General features: G+C 36.7%; 1 protein-coding gene across 1 annotated transcript in view; it reads right to left on the bottom strand.

The window, feature by feature from the left end:
* Positions 1 to 26,866, bottom strand: part of LOC140151037 (integrin beta-1-like) — a 64,640-nt gene that overhangs the window by 2,131 nt on the left and 35,643 nt on the right. Inside the window, exons 4-21 of the mRNA XM_072173229.1 lie at positions 25,431 to 25,541; positions 22,435 to 22,519; positions 20,353 to 20,484; positions 18,756 to 18,852; positions 17,754 to 17,838; positions 16,699 to 16,785; positions 14,954 to 15,037; positions 12,477 to 12,557; positions 10,743 to 10,838; positions 8,780 to 8,869; positions 7,774 to 7,955; positions 6,175 to 6,259; positions 5,580 to 5,722; positions 5,100 to 5,172; positions 3,939 to 4,020; positions 2,967 to 3,094; positions 1,018 to 1,237; positions 613 to 723 (exon numbers count right to left, since the gene is read on the bottom strand). Coding sequence (XP_072029330.1) covers positions 613 to 723; positions 1,018 to 1,237; positions 2,967 to 3,094; positions 3,939 to 4,020; positions 5,100 to 5,172; positions 5,580 to 5,722; positions 6,175 to 6,259; positions 7,774 to 7,955; positions 8,780 to 8,869; positions 10,743 to 10,838; positions 12,477 to 12,557; positions 14,954 to 15,037; positions 16,699 to 16,785; positions 17,754 to 17,838; positions 18,756 to 18,852; positions 20,353 to 20,484; positions 22,435 to 22,519; positions 25,431 to 25,541 — 1,972 coding nt within the window. The remainder of the gene's footprint in view (positions 1 to 612; positions 724 to 1,017; positions 1,238 to 2,966; positions 3,095 to 3,938; positions 4,021 to 5,099; positions 5,173 to 5,579; positions 5,723 to 6,174; positions 6,260 to 7,773; positions 7,956 to 8,779; positions 8,870 to 10,742; positions 10,839 to 12,476; positions 12,558 to 14,953; positions 15,038 to 16,698; positions 16,786 to 17,753; positions 17,839 to 18,755; positions 18,853 to 20,352; positions 20,485 to 22,434; positions 22,520 to 25,430; positions 25,542 to 26,866) is intronic.

Raw genomic sequence — 26,866 nt, 5'->3', positions numbered from 1 at the left:
AGCAGATCCTGGTTGTGATGGTAATGTAGGCTGATTAGGTATCTGCACCTGTATGAAGCTGCGTCCCTGACTGATGCTAAATGGTTTATACGGTGTGTTTTCGTAAAGTGTGCTGAGGATTGTGGGTTTATGCCTGTGTAAAGCACACTAGAATTACTGTGCTCTATTTATTTTAAGTATGGACAATGAAGTTTCTAGTTCTATCAAATAATTAAGAATTTGAAAGCTGAATTAATAACAGTGCGGTTCTATTTGAATAGAAATTTACATACTTTGATGATGGCTTTTAAGTGTAATGGCTTAGCAGCACTATAATGTGGGATGTTTTGAATTTCTTCTTAATTAAACCCCATGGGCACTATTGGCCGAATTATCAGCCTCTAAGATCTATTTTGATTGGTTACAAAGTGGACTATCTCATGAATTGAGCCAATCAGAGCTATGGTAAGAATAGCTAGTAGGGTTGAAGGTGGTTAAGTTTGAAATTGCTTGGAGATCTAATAGCTCTATTTTGATTGGTTGCTCAGATTATTATATCATGTAATTAACCAATACGAGGCACTGTAATCAAGGCAGAAGTACCCATGGGGTTAAGACTGAACTGAGACTCACCCTTAGCTGCTTGGACCATCAACACAAACGTCCCATTGGCTAATGTTTGGTATGTAAAAATGAAAGAGCAATCATCTGTATCTTGAAAGAGGCATCTCTCTGAACCATTTGCTGTAAAAAACAAAAATTTTAATGTTACAAATGGTGCACCTGTTCAATAGCTTGTCATCATATAATTTCACCAAGAATCTCAGCATAGTAATGAACTTAGAACAGAGAAAAAATATTTTCTTAGTTGATACTGATGTTACTCTGTTTTTAAAGTTTGAGAATCACTCCTAACGTTGTAACCAGTTCTCCATTTTACAATCTTGGTTCTTATTTGCACCGTGGTGGCATGCATCAGGCCAGTACACAGATAACAAAAGGTGATCACAAAGAAGTGAATCATTTCCAGTGACTTACGTATTTTGAGGTCATCTACAATCTGTACGGGATGAGGGCAACTGTTGCATTCTTCTTCACTTAGACCAGTTCCAAATGCTTTACACTGTACACAATCTCTGTTGACGATACACTGTCCTGGACATGCTGGGCATTCTTCACACCTCTGTCCTCTGTATGGTGTTGATGTATTACATTTACATTCTCCACATACACATGTACCAAAACCATTGCACTCCAACTGAAAGCAAAGAAAAAAGGGCAAGCATTAATCATAATGTTGAAATAATAACTGATTAAGACAAATATTGCTGACAAAACATTGAACACATTGCGTTATATACAGTGTTCGAACTAAACAACCTCAACAATTTTGTTGGTTGTCCGAAAATATTTTTGGTTGTCCGAAATTTTAATGAACTTTTTGAGCTTAAAGTTGCAAGTTTAAAAACATACACTGCCGCCAAATTCACACATCACACACTTTCCCCAAACTCACCTTGTTGCTAATAAAATATCAAATATATCCAAGAAAATACAGGTTGTATGTTCATCAATTATTTATCATCAATAAATCCATGTTTGTGCTGAATTTTATGCTTAAAAGCCATTAGAATTCATGATTTTTTTCAAGAAGTCAAGATTTTACTATGTACGCAAAAATCTCCATTGAAATATACCTCATTAATTATTCATGAGCTCATAGGGAAATCCCCCGGAAGAGACAATGGGTGTTTTGAAACCGATCTGATCTGAATATTTTTTATGCACAAATAATTGCCTTGTGTCTTGAAACTTAGCAACGGTCAGAGGTCAGATTTTTGCCAGGGTTTTTGCTGACAGCCAGTTTTTCTTTAGACATGATTTTACTATTGCAAGAGCTTGACAGATTCGGGAACCATGCACATCACCAGCTAGCCCTCGACCGACCGACGACTGTGTTTCAAAATGCCCAAACCAGCTGTTTACATTAACGATACATGCACATGGCCAAGTTTGTAAAATTTTTACTACATTGGTCATGATTTCTTCTGAAAATTTCAAGATAATGCAATGCATTTTATATTAAGCTTACTCAGTAACAGTGGTGCACATTTTTATGGTTGTAATCGAACGCAAAAGACTGAACTTCCCGCGATGCATTTATAAACTTTTTTTCCGGTATCGAGGGGCTCGATAAAGTAAACAGATAATGGGTTGTGGAACCACGTTTAAATTCACGTTTATTTTATTCAAAAATAGTTTCACATTTTAAATATTACCATCAGCTAAAAGGTACACACGTACAAAGGTGAGTTATGGCTACAAATTTATGGTTGTCCGGCGGACAACCGAATCAGTATTTTTGGTTGTCCGGCGACTTTTTAGTTGTCCCGGGCGAACGGACAACCGAAATTTCGAACGCTGGTTATATAGTTTGCTCAGCTCGTAATCGGCGGGCCCTATAACATCGCAGATTAATATATATATATTTTATTTCGAGAATTGTCTTGCGACTTCTCGCTGAAACATCACAAATTATTCATTCAAGTCCTATACGTTGTCTATTTTCTTGAACACACACAATATAGACCAGCTGAATCAACTATATCATTCTTAACATGGGTGTACTTTTCGGCGTAGTGGTAAAAGCCTAACAATTTCCGCCGATTACGAGCTGATCAAACTATAACAAGTGTCCTTAGACATAGTACAACTTACAGTGACAAGACTCATAGGGTTGTGGATTGAAAAAGAAGAGGTTATTGTGAATTGGGCGAAGCACATACCCTCAGTGCACTTTGCGTAACATGTGACTGGTGTATGCTTATGTGAATTTACACGAGCATTAATTTGGAACTTCGTTGTCAAGCGCAATAACAAAAGCAATAACCAAATAATTTTTGCCACTTAGGTTTAACAAAGTATAGATGGACAAAATGCCCTAAATGAACACATTGTTATCCACAATGATGGGAATCAAATCTTACCCCATTAGCTGCTCTACACGTGTCTTTTCTCGTTGAGCACTCGCAAGCATCCCCTGTGAAGTCTGGTTTACAGATACATTTGCTTTGTTTTGTCTTCTCATCGCAGACACAAGTACCTCTCTGCTCACCTATCAAAATAGTCAAATGAGAAGGAATAACTATGGAATTCTTACCGCATCAAACCCTCAAAGGGTGCAGTATGACTTGGGTACTGTATTAAGCCACTGATTCAAGCTTTATACTGGTGGTTTTTAAACCAATGTTGTATTTCTCATATCTCACATTGCCAAAGTAATTCACCGGCTCTTTAAAAGAAGATTTAGTGTTTTCCCTAGTACCTGTGAATTGCTTCCTTGATGATTTATAAGTCTACAAATCCAACATATAGCCTATAAAACATGTCAGTATGTTCGTATTTACATGAAGAGGTTGAGAGGGTGACAAGTCGCCAGATGTGTTTTTGAGTTATAGACCTGTAAAGATGACATTCCCATAAAAAAGATCAAATTTTGGAATTCCTAATTTGATGGTATTTGACTGTTAGACTAAGTTGTCTTTCAAATCCTTGAAAGTACGTATTAAAAAGAGACTTATTTAATCAATAAATAACAGTTGAACTATGATAATCGCTATTCAATCTTTTGTACGGCAGGAAACTAATTGGCTCATTACTCATAATAGTAATTTGGCAAAATATATACAAAATTATCCATATCTTGAAAAGTTGCGATGCTATTTACATAATTTTGGTATCATTTTAAAGCTTATTGTCTAGTGCTTACATTTTTATTCAAATCATGAAATGTCAAAAATGCGACTTGTTTCTGGTTTTATCAGAGCGGGTCACATATATGGCCTTGTATAATAATTGACAAACCTAACATGCTTTATCATCAATTTGAATTTCATAACCTTCCAATTTCAGCTTGACCAAGCACTTGTTTAGCTAGACAAATAATAGACATAAATTACCTCCACACAATTCTCCTTTGTATCTATCACATGAGAAATTATCACATTCGCAATATGTACCAGATACTATTTCTTCTGGGTTCTGTGAAGGAAAAAAAAACAAGGAAATTAATAAAAGCAGTTTAATTGATCACAATGATTTTTGCCTTCAGGATCATTTTATAATAATCAGCATTTTGATCAACCCAACTAAGCCTGCTGTGAACAGCAATAACACCTACCGTATTGTTTGTAATAAACGCCCCGGGGGGCGTTGCATTTTTCCAAAAGGGGGGCGTTTATTGGAGGTGACTTGTCAATGAAAAAACTTAAAAATCGGGTTCAATTTCCCAGTGGTGCTCCTGTAGAAAGGAGGGATTTACGACTATACTAATGCTATTTCCATGGAAATTTCCATCACACCAGATAGTGCATCATCAAGCAATAATCTGGTGAAATTATACCATTAATTAGGCAATGAAATGGATTGAAGTTTGAGTCTTAATAGGTTTTGTCACACACAATTTAGCGATCGTCACTGCATGACTGGCATGACTGTTGCAAGTTTAAGCTTACTCACATGATATGACATGGAAATGTTTGCATTTTTGTCAATTTTTCATGGAAATATTGGAGGGGGCGTTTATTAGAAGGGGAGCATTTATTACAAACAATACGGTATACTATTATAAATTATCTTCAAATACTGTGAAGCAATTTATTTTTGTGACAATTTTTGTCAGATTTGACAGAAGGGGAAAAAGCCAATTGCTTGATCATGATGACAGAGGTACACTATTTTGTCTCCAGGGCTACAACTGGGGCTATAAGGAGGTCTTATTTGTTAGGTTGTTTCACAGTATTGGTATCATATAACAATCATGTTATGCTACATGGTAAATGCTTTAGTATCAAACACACAGAGAGTTATTATCTTAAACATTAACAGTAATATGATTGAACTGTACATGACTGGACTAATATATGCAGGGTTCGAATTTGGCTGTATCGCATAGCAGTTTGCTTCACATTTTGAAGTAACTGCTACCAATTTTGCATTTGTATAGCACTTTTTATAGTGCTTTAGTATATGGAAGTATCCTGATTATGAGGAATTAGCCAAAAACTCCTACGGAAAATGTTTAAACAAATTTGAACCCTGCTAATATGAGTGGTACTTACAGGTCGGCCATGACAAACACATTCACCGCATACACAATTCCCTCTACCGGAACACACAATTGATGAATTGCCCCTAAAATAAAAAAAAAATTAAAAAGACACCATAAAGTATTTCAAAGATAAAAACATAGTTTTGCTTGTGCTTACATGATATGGGGTGGAATTCTACAATGTCCTGCACCAGATGTATCCTCTATCTATTCGCCAGCGAAGTGTTACGTGTAATCAGATTATCAATATGTCAACTGGATCACGCTTTTGAGTTCTGCACCACGATCGAAATGATCGCAACACAAAGTCTATGGCATGTGCTACCAATCCAAAAGGTGTGTGATCCAGTTACCAAGGAGTTATGTAACCACTTCGCTGGCAAATAGTGCAAGTTTGAGATGCTGTAACCAGCATTGCTAGCACTTCTGTATGGGAGTTTGCCACCTTCCCCCCACCCAGGATTTCCCCCAAATGTTACAAATGACTTACGCTCTGCATGTTGCATCATTGTCCTCTAAATTTGCATCATTACTACTGCATTCACATTCCTTGCCATATCTTCCAGAATTACAGATGCATGCCCCGCATTCCAATGTACCATTGCCTCTTGTACATTTCTCGCTATTTGGTACCTATAATGAATATTAACAAAATATTTTAATAAATTTACTGGTTAATTAAACAAATACAAATACATTAAGTAACACCCATACACTGAAATTTCATTATCCAAAAGTGGCACAAAATTTAGGATTAGAGTGACAAAAAGACTGCATACCCTGTCTCTTTTATACAGCAATGATGACAATAGGGAAGGGTATGTATGATAAAAAGTTTAGGTCCATTTGAAATCACTTAAGTCAAGTATGACTGGGGATTTGCTTTATATGATGGTCTTGAGAAATCATGACAATATGTGACCCATCACATCAAAACCAACCACTTCGCGGCTGGCTTCATTAGCAGATAACAATGAAAGAAGATGAAAAAATATGAGTATGTGATCTTTGTATTCGATCTGAATGCGAGTCAGCATCTGAATTACTGAATGTACACAACAACCTGTGTTTATTATCATACTTACACCAGTGGTTTCACAAGCACAATTGCATACAGTCTCTACCCAGATGACAAGTTCCTCACTGAAACCCACAGGGCTCACTGTAAATCTGTAAAACAAATCATTAAGCAGATGGTTACTAAACTTAGTTAACACATTTGTTATATTTGCCGTTAACCCCCTGAGCACTACCTGCCGATCTAACATTGCCTCTGATTGGTCAATTACATGATATCTTCACTTTAATCACCAATCGGAATGGAGCTTTGCAAATAATTCACCCCAATTTTTTGTGTCGTGAAATTATTCTAACAATGTTGCTAATTGGTCCAATTGATAATGGAAACTTCTTTTTGGCCAATCAGCAGGTAGTTCTTATGGGGTTGGAGGGACACTCACAGATTTGAGATTTTTCAAATTAAAATGTTTGTACAAATTATTTTATGGTGACCTGCCTACAGACTAGTTTATTGAGGAAAATCGTTTTAGCATGTCACATGGCCCATTGTCTGTTAGTACCTTCCAAGGGCCTCTGCTGGGATCACAATTGTAATTAAACCTTTTATTTTTAGGGGATTATAGCTATATAATTTAGACTGCTATTTTGATCTGCAATCAGCTTTCTACACCACATGCTGTAGTAAATCCGCTATATTGGTTTATTCCACACACACAGAGCAACATAATGTACCTCCAGCAAACGAAAAATCCAATGACAAAGTGTATCTTTACGCATGAGCTTTACAAAGGTTTACATATAAACGCTTAACACACACAATTGGCACACAAACACCCCTACACTTTAAACAAAGTATGCCAGGTGCATGGTAGAATGATCCAGAGGTACACTATTTTGCCCTACATGAGATGCAAACATGGTGGAGTAGGTACTCTTTAGCATGGATTAAAGAGATAACAGATCAACTCCAAACAGTCAAAGTCTCAGCATCACACGATAATGAGGACCGATCATTCCATGAAGTGCAACAAGCGAAACTGCTACGCACATGCCGCATATAATGTCTTCCTTGTAAACGCAAAGGCACACAATGCTCTATCGCGTATACGCGAATTCCGGCAATGCTGGCATGATTGTTAGACATGCAGGATCGAACAATCGACCCTTATGAATATGCAAGAATTCACAGCATACAATGCACAGGTACACTTTGACTGTTGAAAAATAGTCTTCTTCTTCCATATTAGTGCCTCCCTCATATGTATGAGTATTATTGCACTGCGTACAGAAAAGCTGTACTTATTTTTACTCTGGAACCTAGAATAGATGAGTGTATTTTTGAAGTACAGTCAACAGTACCGGGATGATCCCCTGCTCTTTTCGAATAGCCTGTGATGTTCTTTAATGTGCACACTGCATTAATGTGAGAAAATACATATACACGGGACCGACGGCTTAAAGTGCCCTCCGAAGCACTAAGCAAGTAGAGTAAAGTGCCTTGCTCAATGACACAAAGAGACAGCCGAGCTCAAGTGGACCCACTCAGATTCAAACATGGGACCCTTGGATTCACAGTCCAACGCCTTAACCGCTCGGCCACGCTCCCCTCCATATTATAATTTATATCTGTATTAGTCTATGCTCTTTGGGTTTAATCTCCTTACCTTTGTGGAGTACTGAGACAGTTCTGTGCAGTAATAGCTAGTGAGAAATTGACAGTATCCCCTAGTTGAAGGCCTTCACAAATGGCTGACCCTGGGGTCACGGTTCCATTGCAGTATGCTGTGTATGCTATGGTGATGTTCTCTGGGGCTGTGTCTTTTAGTTCCACTTTGGATGTAATTTTCTGGAAAGTGAAATCAAAAATAAACATAAGAAAACAAACCAGAAACTTATTTACGTCCTATAAACCATGGTCATTTAGAGGGCTGCCCTCTTCACTCCCTGCTAAAATGTAAACATGAAAATTGGGAAATTCATTGTTTTCTGCATTAATGTTTTATCATTCTTGTTACTAAAGTAATCGCATATTTTGTTCCCTTCCTTGTAATGAAAAATTATATAGGATGTCATTGATAGTCTATCAATCTTTTGGTCTGTTCCCTAAATCAAAAAGCTTTTTATTTAGTTGTCAGATGTCAGATACTGCTGTTACAAAGCAGACGACAGTGCTGCCACATGACTACTGAGCACTGATAAGCACAGCACAGACAAAATGGGATCCATTACGGTTATGAGCTATACAAAGACAGAATTAAAGTAGACAAAATAAAATAAAAGAAACCATCTTTCTTATCTTCTTTGGATGATCTAATTACGTATCTCTTTCATACAATGTTTAATACTTCTTAGAAACAAAATATGCAATAGTGCTACCTATTTAGAGTTTGTTTCCATATTCTTATCAGTGAGTTATAACTTTTAGTCCTGACACTGGATTAGTGGTTGTAAATGCTGTTTGACAGCTGCAGGGTGGGGCTAATTCTATCGATGGTACAAAAATGTGACTTATGTGAAAATAAAAGAGTTCAAAAAGTTCGCATATATAGACGTGACTAGTGACAAACGAGTCACGAATCTTTAACCAGATGTGAGGATTATGGTGACTCTAAATTTACTACGTAGTGCTGTGGGCCTGGCCTATCTGCAAATATTATATTATGTACTTACTGCATAGTTAGTTTTGAGAAGCTGTACAATATTACTGGAATCAGCGGCTAATTCTGCTGCTGTAGCGCCCTCTATGTACTCTGTCAGATTCTGTTAAAAATGAAACAAACAAACATACTAAAATATAGTTTCAATTCCAAATAGTCCAAGTTTTCCTGACTTTTATAAAACATGGAGTTGTGCCATAGTTAAGGCCTAAAATGTTGTTTGTTTATTGCAACAGGCTGACAAATAAGCATTAGTTGGTCAAGTTTTCTTTTACTGTTTTGTTTCCGAACTTATGACTAGTAACACTGTTAACGCAACTGGACATTCCTAAAAAGAAATGACCAACATTACTATTGTTATTTCACTCCAGAAAATTGATTTTAATTCTATTCAAATTCAATTCTTTCTACACCGGGAGTCTTGCTATTCGATTCCAATTCAATCCACCTTGCTTTACAATTAATTCAATTCGATTCCAATTCAATTTTTCAATTTCAAAATCATTTCATTTCAATTCCAATCCAATGCAGTGAAATTAACAGCTAATCAATTTCAATTCAATTCTGAGCATTCATTCCAATTCCAATTCAATTCCAATTCCAATACAGTTGCAGTTTGTGTTCATTGACCAAAGGCACACTGCAAAAACTGTCTAGAGATTGAACACTTTTTGTCCTCAATTTGGAAACAAATGTCAAATTTCAAAACTTCAAGTATTTAATCTATTAAACACAAGGCATCAAATTACTAAACATGCTTAGCATTTAGACATTTTTACAAATCGAGGACAAGATGGTGTCTAGAATGGTGTGTAATATCTAGACACTGTTTTTGCAGTGCATGTTTTAAATTTTACTACCAATTTTATCAGTGGCGTAGATTTCTTTTTGACATTGGGGGATGGGGTTGGGAAAAAAATCTTGAAGTATATGAATCCATCACCTTTTGGCGACAGAATAAGTTTATGTTACAAATTCGTAAATTCTTGTCCACCATGGACATTATTTTCTAAACTTAAGGTGTGTGGTACGATCGATAATGGGACCCTGTCCCCACACTGACCTCAAAGATGTCAAAAATCAAGGTTTTGATACTATTAGATAGCCCCTATTCTCCTGCTCCTCCTGAGATTTTACACCCAAAATCCTTGTACTTTTGAAAAAGTGTGAAAAAAGTTGTCATAAGCATTTTCTTTAATGGTTTTCTCACAACTTGTTCAAATGTACAATGACTTTTGAGCATAAAAATTAGGAGCTTGAGAAAAATAGGGGCTTTATGATTAGTTTTTAATGTGTGTCTCTTGAGTGAAAATACCTGGAAGTGTATCAGAATTCAGAACGGGGAAGGGTACTTTTTACAGGCGGAATGATCTGGAATCACAGATCTGCTTGTGAATTGAAATGCTGAATTGAAATCAAAGCTGAATTTCATTTCAATTCCACTTCATTCTTCATCACTCAACATGATTTCAATTCCAATCCAATTCAATTCTTCATTGCTCACGATGATTTCAATTCCAATCCAATTCAATTCATGCCCAAGCCCACTCATTTCGATTCCAATTCAATTCCAATGCATTGAAATGAAAATCGCCCAAAATTCATTTCAATTCAATTCGATTTCAATGCATTGAATTAACATTAAACATTGCTGAAAACATGAAAATATTTGAGAATTATATTTTGATATGAACACAAAAAATGGTTATTTTTCTTTTCTTATTAGTTTCTCTTTTATGCTTATACTAGAGGAACATATGATTGGGAATGCTAGACATACAGTAAAATATTCTGTTCCAATTACTTGATGATAAGAGCACTGATTTACAGCCTAGTAGTGGTTCAAAGCACAGGGGTGGTAATTTTCTCTCCTTGGCCATACTTCTCTTCTTATTCCAATCTTTAAAACAATTTTTTTAAACAATTAACATTATCTGAAATTAACCAACTTGTACTTTCAAGTTGTGGCTACTTACTGAATAAACTTCATATTCACTTGATGTCACAGCAAATATAGGAATGATACTATTCTCTCTCATTTTTGTGTTCAACTGACTGATGGATGGATAATCCTGAAAATATACAAATGTCGTAAAGACGAAAAGAACATAATGGATTTTTAAAAAAGCAGGTGCCAGAGCACCGGTGGTAGAGTAGCGGTTGAGTTTTACAGCCTTCCATTGGTACATGAGTATGTTATGGTATTGATCCTTTGGTAATATTAGTTATTAGGTGAAGCGAAGGTATGGTATGGGAAATTATCATGCATGAAGTGTCATACTGGGTAAAGCCGAAGGCTGAACCTAGTCTGATGCTGAGCGCACAATAATTTCCTGTACCATTCCGATGCTGAACCTAATAATGAATTTATCATACCACTAAGTCATTTTAAATATTGAAATAATTACGTTTTTAAACATTCTAATTGTTACAAAAAAGGAAAAACATTACATTTACGCGCCCGTTATACGCAAATTGCCTTTATAAGCGTATCTCTCCATATACGCTAATCGTGCTTACACAATATGCTCTCATTGACTAGATATATAAAGTGTAAGTACACTCTCACTGACTATATACAAAAATAAATCCAGATATAGGTGTTCTTTCATGTTTCCCTTAGTGGTATGATAATGAACAGTTACTGATCAAACCTGAAATTTAGTGATATCATAGCTTCATATGCACACAGAAATTTACCTGTTGTATGGAATATCTTTCTTAAGATTAGCATTCTTGTTGCATTTTATTTTCTTTCAAAATTACACCACAATGTAACTGCAATTGCAGAATGCAATTTTGGGACACAAAGACTGTGATATAAATCCTGTGTATGGAATCAAACTGACAAGACAGAGGCAGGAACTGAACAAGGAACCATAGGAAAGAATGGAAATTCCTTGCACCAGCTAATATTGGAGTCTATAATAGCCCTGTATACAAATTCATACTTTTAATACAAAGTGCACAACTTCTTTAAATAAGAAGCATGACCGCTGTACTATTTAACATAATTAACATAACATATTTTTCACAGTGGCTTCTTCTAATCAATCCCATCATTGGATTAAATTATTATCACCCAGGATTTATCTTAATCCAGGTAGGGATGGGTATCCTTGGCACCTTCCAGTTTATTGGTATTTCATCAAAAGCCCTTGGGGTAGATGTGCAAGATAGTGAGGCCCTACAGGGCATTATGTCACTTAGTGACTTATGATACCAAGGAATACAACATGGTAGAGTTCATTAGATGTATGAGATATAATTAAAGACAGAGATAAAAATAATTTATCGCGTCTGATGTCACTGTCAATTACGATCCTTGATTGGTTAACACAGGTTAATTGCGCGTAAAAGGAAGACCGATCTATCTGGTGCTGATCGGAGAAAAGGAACAGCAACAAATGGCGAAAAATTACGTACTTTTACAAGGCAAAATGCAGCTTTTCTAGGCATTGTTGACATGGTGCCTTCGCCAAAGAAAGTTTCCTACTATAAAGACCAAACTTTTGAGATGGTTTGCATGTTTGAAAGTGCAAAATTAACAATAAGGCGACCGGTTATACCGCCGTGTTCAGCAAGTCATCATCATGACACTTGTAAACAAACTGTGCTCGAGTTTGATTGACAGATGACGTCAGACTTTTTATCTCTGTCTTTGATTATAGTGAGGCCCTGCAGGGCCTCATGTACACTTAGCGACTTACCAAGGAATGTGACATGGTATAGTTCATTGAGAATGGATCCAAATGACAACCTCCATCATTGGGTGTCACTATGCCACCAAGCTACAAAACAAACAAATAATAAATGAAAAAATCCAATTATTTCTGTGAATAGTCTGTATGTCACAATTGAAAACTTTGACAAATTATTTTCACATTCACTTCAGCAGCCCTTTTCATGTAAAACCCATTTCAACTGCCAAAATCTGTTAAATCATGTGTATTGGCTAGATACGGACACGTTAAAAAGGCTTAGGAGGAAGGATAGATAGGGTATAATTGGACATTTCCAGATCACATTAATAGGTTAGTGCAAGGCAGTATCTGCAACAGCTGCCAGATGCCATATTATAAGATATGTACAATATAGAATGCATATATTGTCAAATATCTACAAGGCAGCTATTGCAAATCTTGCACCAACCCCTCAATTTTTGAGCTCTCCTAAGCTTAGGCCTAAAAAAAAAATTGTTTGATTGGCATAACCCGACCGACCCTAAAAATAGGCCCGACCCTAGACTTTTTTTGCAAAAAATGAATAAAAAAATCAAAAAAGATTAAAATTAAAAAAAAATGCTTAAAATGTGTGTACAAAAAATTTTTTTTTAAATGATTGCCGACCGACCTACCCTAATTTTTTTTTCATGTTGCGCCAATCAAACAATTATTTTTTTTAGGCCTTACATGAAATTAAAAAATGTATATCTGTTTACATAGTGTATAAGTGTATGTAGAAAAGTTAAAATCTGAGATATTTAAAAGTAAATGAGAAATTATCACCTGAAAATTGCTGGGCAAAAAATTATTCCCACAAATGACCACTTTTACGGTACAAAAAGGAGGATATCAGAAAAAGAACAAATCGGCCCATAACAGAACATGCCTGAATTCCATCAACTTTCCAATTGGTACTAAATATAGGAGAGGAAATTATATCCATACTGTGCTATTCCAGTTGAAATCCATAATCCAGCTTACGGAAGACATGACCTAAATCTCTCATGCAAGGGGTGCACATTTCAAATGGACTCACCCATTCAGACAACTCCCATTTGAAATTCACACTCCCTGTGTGGAAGATTAAGGCCATGTCTTCCATAGGGGGTGTATGGATTTCAACAGGAATAGCCGATTACTTAGAAGATTCCCCCATTAAGCACACAAATAGCCATGAGTCAAACAGGAAAACCATGGAAACCGTGGCTAGACAAAATTTACGAGGAAAAGGGGGTCACATGGTGAAATCGAGTCGATGGCCATAAAATGTCTGCTCGGGTAATCCAACCAATTCCCATGGGACTATGGGGTTCCTTGTAGAAGTATACTTTCATGTAGTGATATATTTGCACAATAAAATGCAAAAAGTAACAACATTATTTATTTTAACACATCTCATTTTTCTATATATGTATAATAGACATTCATAATGAAGGTGCACATTCAGCTTAAAAGTACCAGTCTTGGAAGTTTAAAAAATATTAACAATAGTCTAGTGCAACAGTTTCTTTTATAGGAAGAAATTCCTTCACATTGTATGGAGCAGGATCATAAAACGGATGTAAACTGCTCAGTATGGCTTCAAGCCTTACTTTATACATTGTAAACAAGATGCCTTAAGGTACTGATACTAGTTTTCTTGACCTCCAGAACCTACACTTAGGTATGCTGAATGAGCAATCTTTCTCCACAACCACTTTACAAGCTTTACTTTGAAGCTATAGATTGAGCTCAATTGACGCCAGTATCTACACTTTGGTATTTGTAAAGAGTAATTGCCCCCTTTTATGACACTTTCACATGCATTTCTGGTTAAATCATTCATTAAAATCTATAAAAGTGAAGTAAGAGTGAACTCTGTTGAAACTGATGAATGTTATGGGGAAAGCATTTTTTGGCAAACAAAAACAGAGGTGGGGTTAAGAAATTCTAAGCAAGTGGAAAGGGGACAAGATGAACCATTTTTGGCATACAGTCTGGTGGATTTTGCAACATGAAAAGGTGTAGAAACCACAGTATGGATATACTCTAATATGCATTATCTCCTGTTTGCATCCCTTAATTAGACTAATTAAAGTTTGTAAATGGACCTTTTCAGGAGGAATTTTTACAAATAATACTGATCATGCACAGCCATCAAAACATATTCAACCAATCAAGTTTTGGTGATTTAAACGCGTATTAGACCATGTAGTGTAGTGGACACTGCAATCAATATACTGCGTCAAGCAAGAACGATGCGGTACATGATTGGTGTGAACAGTCATACCATGTCATGCACTCATCGAACATACTTTAGCAAGTGTGTGATTTACCGCATATCTTGCTGACTAATTTCCAAAGATTTCTGATCAGCTGCTGAAAATTGGGTTCACCGAAAGTGCATGTGCAATGGGGCAGGGGCCAAAGATTTGTTGTCAACATGGTAATTGACGTAAGAATTACATAATTGCCTGTCATACCTTGCCATCACCAGCATAATGGAATGATGAGTCGGTGGTATAAATTACTAGATGTCTGGCTTGTTCCCTCCAACCAATTTCATTCTGTCAACAGAAGAAAAATTAAAATAATAATGGGTGAATACAGTACTTCAGGTATTTTCAAAATCCTTCACTCTGCAACAAATGTGTTTTTAGACACAATCCATTGTATATTTGTGACACGATCTGCTCTATGGGGGCCAAAGGAGGCATTTTTGAAAATTGAGTTACAATAATTATTACTTTACACAAACATTAGGCTATCATATACTGAAAACACCAAAGGTCTAGCATGCTTGGTTCTAAAGTTCTGACATTTTGTGAGGTCCATTTTCTTATGTATTTTGTTGTTTTTTACTCCATATTTTTGCCTATATCTCCATTTCTAATTTGCCGCCTTTGGCCCCCATGGACCAGATAATGTCATATTTAGGGATTCAATCATGTTTCAGCGTTGTTCATCACCGATTAACAACGATGTGTCGCGCGTCGTCTCGTGGTTTACATCGCGAGGGCAGCTTAAGCGAGATGCCGAACGCGAGTTGTTAATCGGTGATGAACAATGGTGAAACATGATTGAATCCCTTTCAACAACGAAAACAAGCTACAGATCATATAATTTACATGATTATTTCATGAGAATTAACAACGGTTGGCTCCTGTACAAAAGTATAGGAAGAGTTGTTGAATTGTCCTTATTGGCTAGGTAGTAATCATGAAAATGACAGTTTGACATTTTGTACACATGCATGCACTCTACATGTAGTCGTGCAAAACAACTTGTGTATCAAGAATTTCTGAAATGTTATGAAAATTTGTGTGTATTGGTTTTTAATTGTACTACAATGAAGTTCTTCCTGAAGTTGCTGTTTGACAATGACTATCATTGTTACATTGTTATGTACACAACTTTGCACACCATCAATGCTTTGACCCAGTTAAACTTTGTTAGTTTTCACTTCCTTATTTACCTGCCACTCTTGCCACATTCTAGCAACATGCACTAGGATCCTCAAGATGCTCACCTATTAGGGCACAGTTCTTTAACCCCAATACATTTGTGCATTCATTGAATGACCTTTGAAAATTTGGGTACAAAAACTCATACTCTGTAACTTAAGGTCATATTTTGCACTATTATTGTTTAATTGAGGTTATTGAACTATGCCATTGGGATGAGGCCATTGTGGTCCATAGTGATGCCTATTGGCTTACAGTATTCATCACGAAGTGGCATGCTGTGATTTACACACCATATCCAAATGAACCTAAATGTTGATTGCAAATATTATTTTTAATCTGAAATCTGTCTCTTATTAAAGCCATAATGTATGATCTTATAATATGAAATTGGTTTATTTTTTTTAAACCTGATTTTTTGGCATATTTGTAATGTTCATATCTAAATGGAATCAGCCAATTTGCAGTGTTTGTAAGTCAACAGAGCACATTATGACTTTAAATCCTCCCATAGAATTCCATGTTAAATGGCCAAAATAGCCAGCAGGTTTATTTCACCTTCCTGGCAGGTATTATTAATATTATTTCAGCATTTTGGGTAAAGAATAACGAAATTAAAATGTGACATAACTTGTACATTATGGCTTTAACACAGATGTAAATAATAAATGTGATTTGGATCAGTTCATCCATGCATATTTTTGACATCCTTATTCTTATTTCCTCAAGTTTTGTATTTTAATATCCTGGTTCAACCAACCTACCTGGCACACCGTGATTTGCATAAGTGCATCCATGCCACCCTCAGGGGCATCCAGGTTTCCTGAAGCTCTCTGCATGCTCACTTTTTCCTGCAATAAAAAACAAGGTATGTTATCAAAGGATATTGCCTATAGGGAGTGAAAATATTGCTCTCAATAAAGTGCGGATTCAAATTGACATATGTGATGCGCTCAAGCAAAATGAGTCCGATGTCGATCAAAATCAAAATTCATTTTTCAAATTCAGTAAATGAGCCATTCTCAGAGCTCTATTTTGCTGAAAACACCATCATAATTAGACTTACAGTTCCAGAGATATTGCCATTTTAGTGTTGCTCAGAACAGGAAAACACAAAGGAAGTTGAATACAATTATTGGCTATATCTCAAAATCAATATTCCAACATCCGACTAATTTTGCTTGATCACATCACATATTTCCATCTATTACTCCAAATTTTGAAGCTGTAACTTCTCAGTTTCTGTACAAAATTTGCAAACTGTGCTGAACATTGCATTAGTGATGAATATGACAAAATTGTTAATGTTGAATATTGCAAATTTGTTTGTTTTTTGATGGTTTGATACTATTTGATGTATATATGTGGGACCTGAGAGCTTATCAGACACACCAAATGATATGTACTTAAAGTGTATGTAGCTGGGAGGAAAAGCCAACCATCATATGAAAATGTTGACCTTTTGTATTGAAGATATACATGAAGTTTCCCAAAAGACCTAATTTAAAAATAAATTTAAAAAAATAAAAAGGTTTCTAAAATCTACATAGTTTACTTTGAGGACTGTTAAATGTCAAAGCCTTTGTGCCTGATGTGCTCTCAGGTCACACAAAACTATTATGTGCAAAGGTGGGTGACAGAGCCGTAAGGAAAAAAAATAAAGTTATTTAGTTCTTTATATGCCAAATTAACAACCTGTCCTGGATATGACCGAGTTCTAAAATTTGTATGTAGAAATGCAGAATAACAGCAAATTAAATGATCTTATTTTTCAAGCATACCATGAATAAGAAATTAATTACATTTAGCATATACTTACTGTGAATTTGTTTGTGTTTGGATCCAGAGGCAGGATATTTTTAAATCCATAAGGAGGCTCACAACCATCGCAGGGTGCTTGTAATCTGTCAATTGGAATAAACAATGTTTGGTTAGCAATTACTGGTCTATTCCAGTTGAAATCCATACACCCCCTATGAAAGACATGGCCTTAATCTGTCACACAGGGGGTGTAGATTTTTAATGGAGCCACCCATTCAGGTACCCCATTTGAAATCCACACTCCTGTGTGGAAGATAAGGTCATGTCTTCCATAGGGGGGTGTATGGATAGCTCATTTGGACTCATGCTTCAGGTGTGTATATATTCTGCATATATAATTCTTGAAAAGAGACTTCCAATGAGGTATAAGCACAGGGTCCCAACCAGCGTTCGAAATAGAGCCGGCTGACCGGCCATTGGCCTGTAACTTTTTGGCCTGGCCGGTAACTTTTCTGACTGGCATCTAGTTGCTGGCCCGGCTGGCCGGTAACTTTTTAAGGTCAAGCCCGGCTGGCCTGTAACTTTTTGAGGCATATTTCGAACACTGGTCCCAACCCCATGCAAAACAAATGAAATAAAGACCTCATTATCACATTGCAACTTGTTTCACCAAAATCAAGTTCAACATGATTATGAATTAAAATTACATTTTAATTGATTCTATAAATATCATTTTAATGCTTTTAGTCATGTGTTTTCTCTTTGAATGGAATGTGACAACGGTATTTTTTACTCTCAGCAACAGCAAGCCAGCGTTAATGCACATTTCATTGGGCGCAGCTTCAAATCGTGAACATTAGCTCAAATCACTGGCGTATATACATACTCATTTAAAGACGCCGCATACGATACACACATGAGTGACATGAAACAGCTGTTCCAACTTGTTGATGTCACCAACTCACCGAGAGTAAAGATACTTTAGTTTCTGGTTCTGTCTTAGCGGGTCACAATTTTAGAAACAAATGTTGTTTGATCTCAACATAGATGTCATACTTACTTGGAGGGTACTGTACTGACATAAGGCATAACTGTTTTGTCGACAAATGAGCCAAAACCAAGTTGGAAATTACTGGTAATTTGTTTCATTTCTCTTGCTGCAAAATAAAAGAGGAAGTGTAAGGAAAAAGAAATGTTAGTATTGAGTTCCTAAAGCTAGAAACTGAAAGATTTAGAGTATTATTTTCTTCTTCTTCTTCTTTTTATATATTTTGTTACTATGGGTCATCTATATAATGTCACAACATCCTGGTGTTCTCTAGTTACCTGCTGGTGGCTTCCTTGTTTTGTTTTGTTTGTGCCTGGAACCCTTCTTTCTATCTAAAGCTGAATTTATACTTGGTCGCTTTTGCAGAAAAGCGATTCTCATGCATGCTCAGTGTTTACTTACATTTCCAGAGCGTCAAGCTGATCAATCAATTCAAATTGAGGCAAAAACGACGTTGCAAGTTGAAGAAATCTCAATTTCCCAGTGATATCGCTTGACACGTGAATGCGTCAATCAATCATATACTGGATCTATTATTTTACTAATTAATTTACCTTTTTCGATTATTAACTTTTGGTGATGAATTAATTATTGACAGCAATTGATGTTTTAAAAATGTATTTTGTGGCATTTAGAATATTTTAATTGTCGCCTGCAATCGCTATCGCCGTGATAAGTATAACTGCAAAAGCGACGGGCGATGCATCGCAAAATTCGGCGATTGCCCATCACTTTCCAAAAGCGTTTCATCGTAATCGCTCAGCGATCGAGTATAAATTCAGCTTTAATGTGTAAACAATGTAAGGTTAAGGATTTAAGGGTGCTTGCTCTTTCATCGTGTCTGATCATAAAGGTGCCACCGGTGGTCCGATTTTTTTCACATGTTGTTTATTTTACATGGAGGCTGGTTATAAACTTGATTACGAGTTTTGAGTTAAATATCTCCAATTAGAACAACAAACATGTTTTACTATGGCCCATAGAATAGGTGTATAATATAATACAATGGAAGTTGTTCATATTATCTGAAGGAAACATACCTCGGCCTAACATTTTACTAGGTATTAGGCAAAAAAAAACCATGTTTGTTTCCTGTAGCAGGCCCAAAAAGTCAATGCAAAATGCATTTTTTTTAATCCATGTCTTGAAATGGAAAAAAATACCCTTTTCGCTGCAAATTGGTATGGAAATTTACAGTGGGTTTCTCCGACACAAAAAAAATCATATTTCTTCATATTCAAGAATATTTATATTGTTTATTTGTTGTGTAATGTGTAAATGTTTACTCCAAAAGTGTTTTATATTATTTTTTTGCGATTTTTCCTGGTTTTTTTTTTCTTTGCAAGTGAAAAAAAAAATTCAAATGCTTGCACATAAGCCGTCAAAAATGAAATTCGCGTGCTACAGGAAACAAACTTGGGGTGTTTTTTTGGCCTTATGAGAAAAATAGGAGCTTTTATCAGATGTCAAAATCTGCAAGGGGTGAGACAGTCAATTTGGTCCCCATCTTTAATTGGACCTCTTCTTTAAAAGCAAATTATAGTCCATACTTTCATACCCTATAAATGTTCATCTTTATAGTTAACTTAAAATCACAAACTTTTCTCACCTAATGTGGCTCCTAGAAGCTTGAGATTCCTCAAATCATCCTCCATGGATTTGGACAGGTCCATTACATAGTATAAATCTACTGGATAATCCTCTGCTTGCCTAACTTGCATTATTACGGTTTCAACTTCACCTGAAATATAACAACATTTAATGACACATATAATTGGTGCAATACATATATTATATTATGAAAAACAAATCCTGACCTTGTTCTGTAAAGTGACCAGGTTAAACAAATTTTGTAAAGCTGATAGCGCTTCACATGCATGACACCATCCTCCTACACTTAACTGGTATGTTTTCTTTGCTGGTTCACACTATCAATGTGTATACTGAATACTTTGCACCATATCTCTTTCATTTCCCTTGTATTTTTAATGTATGTCACCTACTGCTCTGCAAAAGACCATACACTCCCTGTTATGTTGAGAGGTTGAAAGCATGTTAAGACTTTTTGTGCCTTCAAGGTGCCGAATCTCAGGTTTTGGAATACACCTGCTGTATTGTAGCTTATTTAAGGGCAGAGTAATGGGAGAGAACATGGACCTTTTCGAGCTTCATTATTTCTGAATTGTATGTCCAAAGAATATAAAACTATACATATTTGGAAAGGAAATGAGTCAAGGAATCCCATGGTAACGTCAGATTTGTTCAAAAATCTCAAGTTTTTGAAAAAATCACAAAATTCACTTTTTGCCCCAATTTTTTGTGACAACTTAGAAAAAAATCCGTTCGAGTAAAAAAATTCAGTTAGCTTTCCATGAAGAAAAGACATGAACTTAGGGAAGGTTTTTTATTTTTTGAAATTCGTCTCTTTTTGAAATATTGAAAAAAAAGCGTGAAAAAAGCCATTTTGTCACATTATTAAGCTAAAATTAGCATAATGGTGTATATTTTTGTTTAAAACAAATATTTTGAAAAAATGAAAAAACCTTCCCTAGACTTTGATGTACTCTAAAGGATAGTGCAAAAAGTTTACCCTTTGCTTGCATATTTTTCGAGTTATCTTGTCACAAAAATCGCATAATATTGTCAAAAGTGAACTCTGAAAAATTATGCACAAAACGTCCTTAAAGTTTAAAACGGTAAGACTTTCACACTTGTAAAAGCTGTATCTGGTGCATGGTCTAAATATGCATCTTTTTGCACCAATGAATCTATAATCTCTGCTTTCAGGGCGCCAAAATTCAAAATAATTAAAAAATCTAAGTGGCATTTTGACTGCAAATTTTTGTTTTGTTTACACCACATTTGCTGGTGTTAACAACATACCGAATGCGTCTTGACTGCGTTGGACATATGCAGCGAGAGTTGCGCAGCGTCCGTGACACGAATCATGTGAGTAATCACAATATTTTGCATTCAGCGCATTTCTGACTCATTATTTCCGCCAATTTACTAAGCTGTCTTGAGCCATGTGACTTTTTAGAGTTGAAAAGAGTGAAAGAAATCAAGCAAAAAGCGAATAAATATTAGCAAGTTGTATTTTATCAGTTTCAAGTGAAAGAATACATCTTAGTGTTGATAAATATCAAAAAATCTCAAATTCGGTCGTGGACAAATGTGTCTTCCATTACTTTGGCCTTAAGTGACTTAGGACCTGTACTGGTTCTACTGGAAACGTCACACCATATCAACCCACTATTAACCACTTTCAAAAGGTGGTTGACATAAGGTGGTTGACATTAATGTTACCCTGCAATAACCCAGCATAACATTCAACCCAATCTGTTTCTACTGGCAACATCATCCCGTATCACCCACTATTAACCAGCTTAAACGACAGTTATGTTACCCGTCATTCAATCACCCAGCATCACAGTCAACCTGATCTGTTTCTACCTCGTATTACCCATCATCCCTTGCTCAATAGAAATACATTAGCCTGCTTGACAAAAACTCTTTTTGTTTGATACAATATTCTGAAGTTTACGAGAGCAAATTTGCTCCCCGCGCCCGCTTATTTCAAGGCTTGGATCTACTTTCATTGGTAGCATGGCAGGGGAAATTCAGTACAGGGTGTGTGTTTATTACAGTCATTTTAGGATGTAATAGTTAAGCCTGCCTATGTTGTACTTACCAGGCCGTAATGTTAGCCTAATTTCTTGTGGTTTAACTTGAACTATATTAGATGCATTAGAGCCAGCATTACTAAGAGGTACATTCTGAAAGACAAAATGAAATCATACAAACAGTGAATACATCTAAAGAGAAGCTCATCGTGTGCAAGTATGTGTCAATGTGTACAATGTGCGGGATGAAACAGCTGTCAAACACAGCTGTCAAACACAGCTGTCAAACACAGCTGTCAAACACAGCTGTCCCCACCAGAATATTTCAACAAACGTAAATATGCATATAAAGCTAGCTCTTGTTTGCCCGTATTGACCCCTTGCATGGTCGTCTTAAAACGAGGTTCTACCCGCAAAGTGCGTATTGTGTGTGCGTACGCCTATCAAACGCGTGCTTTAATTACCGCGTACACTTTGCACAAGCCTTCTAGTACATTGCTAGAAAAGCGTGAGAAATGAAAATGCACTTTTTGCGCAAGCGTTTGTAGGGAGAACCTCGTTTTGGTAGCAAGATGATGGATCCGTGCAAAGGATGAACAGAGCCAGGTTTCAGTTGTATAGTAAAACCTCAAGTGGGTACATGGTTTGTTGGAGAATCGCAGGAGTTTAATAGATCCAAGTTAAAGGGCCTCACTTGAAAAATCAGAGGTGTGTTTATGTCTATAGTTAGGTCATCTATTTTGGCCACCCCACAATTGCCATGGCCGCCCCACATTTTTCAACCTTGCTACGGCCCTGAACTGATTTATATACTTAGGTACAGAATGATCTCATACAATCTCATAATCTTAGATGATGAAAACGTGGCTACACCCTTGATTTTAATTGGAGCATTTATTTTAATAAACTTTTCACCACACCTTTTAATGTTGCCTGGTATTTGGAACACTGCAAAGTTATTTGAACTAGTGAAATGTGTTGTGGGGGGGGTGGTTACTTTGATTATTTTTTGATGTGGATGTGCAGCTTGAGCTTCCAAACCCTTACCCATTTCCAAGGGTAATTTTAGGGCTCATATTGAAATACCCTACCACGTTTTCACACAGAAAGAAGTAAGGCAGTGACTCAAGCCGGATATTCGGTACCGCCCGCTTTTTTCCCTACCGGATACAAATTCCATTTACGGATAACCCGAATTAAAAAAATAAAAAAAAATTCAAGTTATTTAGTTATTTATTTTTTCGGCTTTGTAGTGTCCTTGGACCTAGTTTCAAAACACATAGGCCTACATTTTTTTTTTTGAATAAGTCAACCATGAATGATCCTATTGTTTAGCTCTAGGTCCAGGGACACTACAAAGCGAAAAAATAAATAACTTTTTTTTTTTTTTACGTTTGATACGGGTACCCGGTTACTCGCCCGAAATTTACCTCGGGTACCCGAATACATCATTACCCGATAGGTCACAGCCTTAGAAAGAAGGCAGGATTCCCCTCGCTAAGCGCGCGCCTTAGGAAAGCTTGGTCAGGAAAGCGCGCTCCTAATTTAAGTCGGTGAAGTGGCTAATTGCAGTGTTATAATCACACAGGATTTTAACAAAAGGCTAGCACAGGAAAGCTGCAGGATGGCGCACACCTTCCTGTGTAAGGGAATTTCAAAAAGAGCCCTTAACGAAAATAGAGACCCATGATATCCAAGGATTTTCAGAAAATTGGGACCCATATCTAAGGATTTTCAGGAAATAAGGACCCATATCTAAGGATTTGAGCTTGAAAATAGTAAAAGCAACACATTTTTCACACATAACACAGAAAAGGAGACCCATGTATTAGGATTTCTTTCTTCAAAACATAGACCCATGTCTGGAAAACCTACCCATTGGAGCGGCACATCTCTGTATGCCTTTACTATGTGAGTACCCCTCCCGGGCCTTTATCGTTACCATGTCCAGTTTGCAAGCACTCATTTTTGTACTTTATTGTAACGCTTTTGTGATAATAATTGCACAATATTATTATACTTATCATATGGAGATTTAATTATTGTGGTGTCTCTATTTGAATTGGTTATTATGATGGTGAGCACCCACATTTATGTAACCACCTTCCTGTTTTTGAAACACATTTCCCCCATGAGTGTAGGAGTATCTTAACCTCTTCTGGCCCCAGTCAGATCTACTGATAATGAATCAAAGTTAGCAGCTTGACAGCAACTTTAACCTACCGGACAGACTAGAGTTTTATGGTGCAGGTACTGCCTTGGCTACATTGCTACCAACCAGTCTGCCATGTAATGTTTCAATTGTACCAGTCTGACAGCAATGCCCGGCCCTGGGGGTGCTCGGGCAGCAATGTTACCAGCCTATCATCAGGCTAGTGTTAAAGGACATCCCTATTTTATTTGATTTGTTCGGGTTTGACAACCCTAGATAACCCAAGAAAGCATCTTATGAAGCTTATTTTCATTGAGGTACATTTGAACGTCGTCATGGGTTAACACCCTCTCTTTCCTATCTGCACATATGACCGCCAGCTTAACGTCCCCTCCGAAAGACGGAATTATCTCAATTGTCCATATATCCAAATCTAAATGCACTATGGGGCGACCTTAAGTTTGAATATCATCTACAGAGTTTGCCAATTAAATTCAGTGTCCCAGCAACTTTTCTATTCCCGGAAATCTCATGCACCACAAGCAAGAATTCTAATCATTGAGTCACGCTTTCCCTAAAAATATATCTGCAACACTGTATGATTATCTTAGAGAGATCTGTTGCACTTGGCTATTCCATTCAAAATTCACTACCCCTGTGGAAGATTGTGGAAATATCTTCCACAGTAGGAGTATGAATTTCAAATATGGAATGAACACACAGGCAGCGTCATTTGAATTGCATACACCCTCTGAGAAAGATTCAACCTAAATCTTCCACAAAAGAATGAGTTTCAAATAGAGTTGATTAATGTGTTAATTCCATTTGAAATGCATGCTCCCTCCTGTGGAAGATATTTTCCAAATCATCCACAGGGGGAGTGTGAACTTCAAATGGATTACCCCTTCTTACCTTAATTATTGTGGTGTCACTCTTTGGATTAGTTATTTGTGATGGTGCACACCCACGTTTTTGTAAACTCTCTGCTAAGTCACATCTGGCAGCGCCTGTGGCTGTGTAGTTCTGTGTCAGAGAAAATTGGACAGTACACGGATTATTAGCATTTTGTTTACAATGTTATGCTGGTTTCATACTTTCCTGCCGCTTGCCGCTTTGAAGATGATTTTGTGTCACTGTGCAGTCGCACCAGAAACGCTAGTGGTGACCAGCGGCAAGCCAATATATATCGATCACTCCACCACTTTGCCCAAGTGAAGTGTCAACACCGCTGGGAGTTGAATTCAAGTCAACTCTGAGCAGTGCCGCTCTAACGTATAAGAACAAAATATGATATTGAAGCGGTGCTTAGCGGCAACAGTGGCTTTCATGCCGCTGCTGCTCAGCGGTGTGCCGCTCCGCTTGCACGGCATGATGAAGCATCACACTGCTTAGCAGCAAATGGCAGAAAGTATGAAACCAGCATTAAGGTTCTTTAACAATTTCTATACTACAATTGTTTACACTAAATCCAAACAAACATGTAAACACCTGGGGTAGCGCTAGGCTGCATTTTGGGGTCCAGACCCACCAAAATAGAGTTTGGACCCCCTGTTTTTAAATTTTCTGCAAGTTCAGGGGTCCCTGCAGACCCCCAGTTTTTCAATCTAGCACTAATACAGACATACTATTTATGCTGCATTTGTGCAACTCGGACTCACCTAACTCTACTCCGGACTCCCTACTTTTTAATTTTCTGCAAGTTCAGGGGTCCCTGCGGACACTGGAGTGTTTAGTTCTAGCGCTACCCCTGGTAAACACACATGCACCCCACATACAAACACACAAATATGTGTGGTGGCCTGTTTGAAAAGCAGTGAAATGTGGAAAGAAACAAAAAAAAACCTCCATACACACAGATAGACGGACAGAATCTGTGAAACTAATCTGACATTATCTACAATAGCAAATTACAAAACTAAAAAGCCAAATATTGATCCAATTTCTCAATGAAATCACTCCTCTCATTTCCTAGTCTGACATTTTGTTTTGATTTCCTGTTCTTTCATATGTGTTATATAGAAACTGATTTCTTATTGGTTTTGATTATGATTTATTTGTTATATTTTGTTTACACATGATTTGAAACATGAACTTGATGTGGACATTGATCTTTCCTGGCATTTCATATGAACATTTCAAGTTCAACATTTCTCTTTGCGATCAAGCGATCAGCCGTGCAAACCCATTGATCACACAATTGAACATGTCACATTAGGGACCGTTCACAAAACACTTATAAGGGGGGGGGCTGATGCCAAAAAGGGTCCCTGAAAAATGTTACCCCCTCAAGGGGGCCTTTAAACTATTTTCTATGGGATTGACATACATTTTTCACAGCCAAAAGAGGG

The sequence above is a fragment of the Amphiura filiformis genome, chromosome 4 (assembly GCF_039555335.1).
Source record: "Amphiura filiformis chromosome 4, Afil_fr2py, whole genome shotgun sequence".
Taxonomy (NCBI): Eukaryota; Metazoa; Echinodermata; class Ophiuroidea; order Amphilepidida; family Amphiuridae; genus Amphiura; species Amphiura filiformis.
This window is presented reverse-complemented; position numbering and strand designations above follow the sequence as displayed.